The sequence below is a fragment of the Hyalella azteca genome, unplaced genomic scaffold (genome assembly GCF_000764305.2).
Source record: "Hyalella azteca isolate HAZT.00-mixed unplaced genomic scaffold, Hazt_2.0.2 contig5464, whole genome shotgun sequence".
Lineage (NCBI taxonomy): Eukaryota > Metazoa > Arthropoda > Malacostraca > Amphipoda > Hyalellidae > Hyalella > Hyalella azteca.
This window is the reverse complement of record NW_025935654.1, coordinates 23,336-28,285: the sequence shown is the minus strand read 5'-3', so window position 1 is coordinate 28,285 and position 4,950 is coordinate 23,336. Positions and strand designations below refer to the sequence as shown.

At 34.6% G+C, this 4,950-nt stretch overlaps 1 protein-coding gene across 2 annotated transcripts in view; it reads right to left on the bottom strand.

Moving 5' to 3' along the window:
* Positions 1-3,702, bottom strand: part of LOC108670413 (INO80 complex subunit B) — a 9,363-nt gene extending 5,661 nt beyond the window's left edge. Inside the window, exons 1-3 of one of the 2 annotated variants that reach the window (XM_018157887.2) lie at positions 3,489-3,702; positions 2,145-2,304; positions 847-1,120 (exon numbers count right to left, since the gene is read on the bottom strand). In XM_018157887.2, coding sequence (XP_018013376.1) covers positions 847-1,120; positions 2,145-2,304; positions 3,489-3,534 — 480 coding nt within the window. In that variant the 5' untranslated portion in view covers positions 3,535-3,702. Of the gene's footprint in view, positions 1-846; positions 1,121-2,144; positions 2,305-2,634; positions 2,738-3,488 lie in introns of those variants that run through there. The other variant, XM_018157888.2, reaches the window with a different exon arrangement.
* Positions 3,703-4,950: the final 1,248 nt, after the last annotated feature.

Genomic DNA, 4,950 nt, shown 5'->3' with positions numbered 1-4,950 from the left:
ACATAAGATCTAATAAGCAAAAAGTAACACTTTTGTTACGAACGTAACACCTCTGGCTAGAGGCGGGAAAATGATGCGTTGTGAAAAAAAAGTCGCGCTAATCAAAACTGGCACCGCGTAGATTAAGGGTAGGTCGCAAATTTTTTTTCCGCGTTAATCAAAACCGCGGTATTCAAAACCGTGCTAATCAAGGGATTGCTGTAGTCAATACTTCACTGGGTAATTCATTACTAGAACTACCAGAATTAATTATTCACTTGCAGAGTATATAGCATCAGGATACCAAGAACTACCTAATCCAATACTGAGTTATGGTATTGCAACTGAGGAAAATCAAATGACAATACACTATCTTTAGGCAATAAATAATTTTCATAGCCACAAAATTGCATGAAAATATGATGAGGAGGGATAGAATTCAAACAACTTATCAAGTATGATCAATCGAATAAAATACTTATGGAATAAAACACATATTTGCAAAAATAATAAACACTGAATCAAGTGATAAACTGAACCCAGTATCATATATTATCTGGATACCAGGAAGCCAACACAGCTGAAGTGAATGATAATACATGTAATACAGGTATTGATAATGTTATATCTGAAAAGAATATCAAAGAGTTTTAAGTGAACTGCATCAGAGAAACTAAAAATAAACATCTTGAAATATATGGAATCATTATCCACATGAATGGAACCAAAATCTTAATGGTATCAAATTTAAGGAAAAAAAGGGATTGATGAAGAAACTTTTTGCACAAGAAATTGCATCAAAATTTTCATGAAAATTAGGAAAAGAAGTTTTGGAATTTGATAGCAATGGTGAAACAAAGCTCTCACCTCATCAAGTTTGCCTGCTTCAATGGCAGTGAGCCATCGCTCCTCTTCACTATCAGATTCATCATTATTATCAACGTTTGAGGTCTTCTTCTTTTCAGTTCGTGATTCATCAGCATCCATATTGGCTGCTAGTAACTCATCTTCCTCATCAAAAGAGCGCTTTGAACTTTTTTTCTCTTTCTTGCTTGCTTTGGAAATTGATTTATCTTTATTTTTATCTTTTTTCTTGCTCTTTTTCTTTCGAGATGGCTGCTCCATCCCCACAGGGCTGAAGCTTTGAAAAAACATCCATTAACATCCTAACAAACATAAGAAAAACATGAAATGCAAACGATTTTGTTGATAAGCATAGCAACAAAGCCAAAAAAAAGTTATATCAACCAGCCAACAGAACATACCTACTAGTACTGGTTAAATAAATGATAATTTCACAATAACTCTTTACAATATGTTCTCTCGAGATACAATGTTTTCTTTAGTATGGCTGGAAGATATAGACCAGACTTCCACAAACTGCTATCATAATGGCTTGCCACACACATAGCAGTTAATGGTATCAAAAGAAATTAGTCTTTTGGAGCCAGGAAGGTGAAAATGTTAGCTATTTATCAAAGACCTGAAACATAACTCATGCAGGAGCCATCTAGGCAGAAGTAAAAAGTTTGATTCAATGTTAGTGACACATCTTCTTTTGTTTGCTTTCAATTTTAATAGTCCATTAGGATAAATTTTATACTATGAATTGTAACTAAATTGCAATGAATTCAAATTCTCAAGACAAGGCAACACTGAGCCAAGTTTACAATTTGCATCGTCAAAATACTGCTTGATTTTTTAATAAATGTCAAAGATCCATGCACATATAAACACAAAAGTCATTCATAGTATTACATGTAAATATATTTTAGGTTGCATAGCAAAGGAGATATTCTTGTTGATGCTTGACCATAATTCTTAATAGTGATACCATGTTATTTTCATGTTCAACAAGACTTGGATCAGATCAACAGTTACAAATTGAAATCCATAAATGATTCAAAAAATGAAAATATTGCCTAAATCAGCAAGCTACCGGTATGCATTTCAAAATTTCTAGTAATATGTAAATGCTAGATAACAGGCAAAAAAAATCAAATTTGATGGAAAAAATCCAAAAATATTTAGGCAAACAATTAGAAAAAAAATTTATAAACCCTATTCTGCTGAAGCACAGCTGAAAACACAGGGTAATATGTATATAATAAGTCATATAATATATATTTTACGGCAGCTCAATGGTAATTATACTTAATGCTTACACATATGATGAAGATTCATCAGTGGAGAGCATTGAAGAGTGCATGACCAGAGGGATTTCCATGCAAGCATTCAATACGGAAGAACAATCTTCTTTCTTCCCCCCACGTTCCTTAGAATGCTTGTGCTTCCGTTTCTTGCTGCGCTTGCTCACATCTTCAACTGCAATGAATAAAAAATCATTACATATGCAAAAAATAATGAGAATGATATCAAACTCTACCACATTTACCAACCATGCAAGGTAATTTCATTGTCAAACAAAATCTTGATTGGACCAAAGTTATTTTATTTATTCAACCAGGGGATTCTGAAATAAATCTTCTTTTTGAACAAGGTAACCAAAAAACACATTAGCAGGTTAAGTTGTTCTTATAAATACAGACAAAATGCCAGTAAATGGCCATAACAGATGCAAGGAGATTATCGCAGATGACAATATAAGAGACTAAAGATAATTTATAATTTTAAATGCTTTAGCTGAAAACTCACTGGCACCAGTAGGGCTTAATTCTACAAGCAGCAAGGTAAGTTGCAACTCCAACTCATAAAATTTTCTAAATTCTATGTCTCCTTAAAAATTCTTTTAATTTTGAATGAGAATAGTGCAATTTTTTGCCCTGACTGCAAAAAAAAAAAAAATTGATTAATGATGGCAGCAAGTGCATTGCTATTTGGATAACTCTCACTCATTTCTCCATTTGCTCCCTAGTCAGTCTACACTGATGTGGCTGACACAACACAACTTCCTTTCATTCACATGCACTGTTCACTGAATATATTGAAGAATATATTGGTTTACATCTTCAGTACCTAAATGAGGAAATTAAAAATTAGCTAACTGATTCTAAAAATATGTGGTTTAACACTAAAGCCCAGCCTAGGCCCTAGTAGCCCACCTATGTTGAATTGTTGATTGTTGAGTAATAACAAAAATTATTTTTAATATTTTGGTTTCTAATTTTCTAATTTTTCTCTATGCAGACATGAAGTCAGAAAATTGACAAAAAATATGGCAAATAAAATTATGAATATAAAAAAATAAAATTTAACAATTATGTTTGGTTCTGGATTCTGGTGATAGAGTATTAAAAGAAATTGAAACTGGAAGTCAGGAAGTAGGCTCTATGCAGACATGGCCCCCAAGCAGCCAAATGAGCCAAACTGCCAATGCTAATATGCAATCATGGATTCATGGGCACTTGCCACTTGGGCTGGGGCAGAGAGCAAAAATTTAGTTTCATACAGGCTTCTGAAGATGAATTTAAAACTATTGATTTCTGCATCCAATTAGAGTAAAATTTAACTCAGTATGTACAGATTGTAGCAGCCAGGGATTAACCCACCAGGCTTAGGCTGTTTACTTGTGCTGACATGAAAACTGTGGATCATTCATTCGTTTAGCAAGTGAATGATTGTTTCCTCCGGTGCTGAAAACTGTGCAGGAATAAAAGTGATGCTGTTGCACTATTTGTTGCAAAAACTAATTTTAACAGCCCACCAAGATTGTACCAATCTGGAATGTTTGACAGAATGTTCTGAAATTGTAGGTAGAAATCATCCTTCAACTTGTGATTTTCAGAAATTTTGATGGCCAAAAGTGTGGCATTTCTATTCTTAATGAAAGTAATTGGGCAAGTTCCATAAAAATTGGTGAAATTAACCACAAACATGGGTGGTATTCTCTCATTCATGGAGGGCTTCTGCCCAATTTTCCTGAATAGGAACTGTATATATAGTACACATGCATTATATTGGAAAATAGTAAACAAATCTTGGATAACTTTGGTGATAATCAGAAGCTGAGCAAGACACAAGCTACAAAGCAAATGGATTTGGATCAATCTTGAATATTTCTAGTGGCTTTCCAGCATTCCATTCTGCCTGTATTATACTATCAATTGGCTTTGTAATTTCTAAAATAATTTAATAGCAGTTTGAATTATCTATTAATTTATTTTAACCCCTCCATTTGTCTTCATCTCTGACATGTATATGCACTATGCCCCCCTCTTGTCATAGGGTTGCAAATGGGGTCATCTTGACCTGGAGCCTAAAGGAGGGTTAAGTTGCAGAATGTATTCACTGCTATTACCAGTCAATGGTGGCAAAGCAGAGTCTACCCTTCTGTTTTCAAGTTCTATTTGTTCACCTGCAAAGTATCGTTAATGCCAGCATCATCAATGCAGTATTTGTGTTATCAATTTGACTTCACTATCATGATCTACATAGTGTAAATGTTATATACATATACTTCATCCAAGAGTTGAGTGATGAAAACCAACAGTTTTTAGGGCCATGTGTTCAATTAATTTTAAAGGGCTGTTCATTTGCAGATGCCTGGTCCCACGGACTGCAAGGTTTATGTTGGAGATCTTGGCTCCATGGCATCCCGGCAGCATCTTGAGGATGCTTTCTCATATTATGGACGACTGACAAATGTATGGGTGGCCCGCAACCCTCCTGGCTTTGCTTTTGTCGAGTTTGAGGACCCAAGAGATGCTGATGATGCTGTCAGGGCCTTGGATGGAAGGTCAGTTCTTTGTAAACGTGAAAAAAATCTTGTCATTTGGAGGATTTATTTGAATCTTAGAAGCCACTTGGTTGGAAGCTTTGGTGTCAGAAAGCTTATCATAATTAAAAAAAAATTTTCTTCAATTTTTTGTGATTTGAGACTTTTTTTTAATTTGATCTGAAGGCTTCGGGTATGCTGGTAGCACACCTCCCAGCCTGAGCACAACTGGGATTTTGATCACTCCACTTCACGTGTTGGTTCCACTTCAGTTTTTATTTAATTTTAGCACTTCC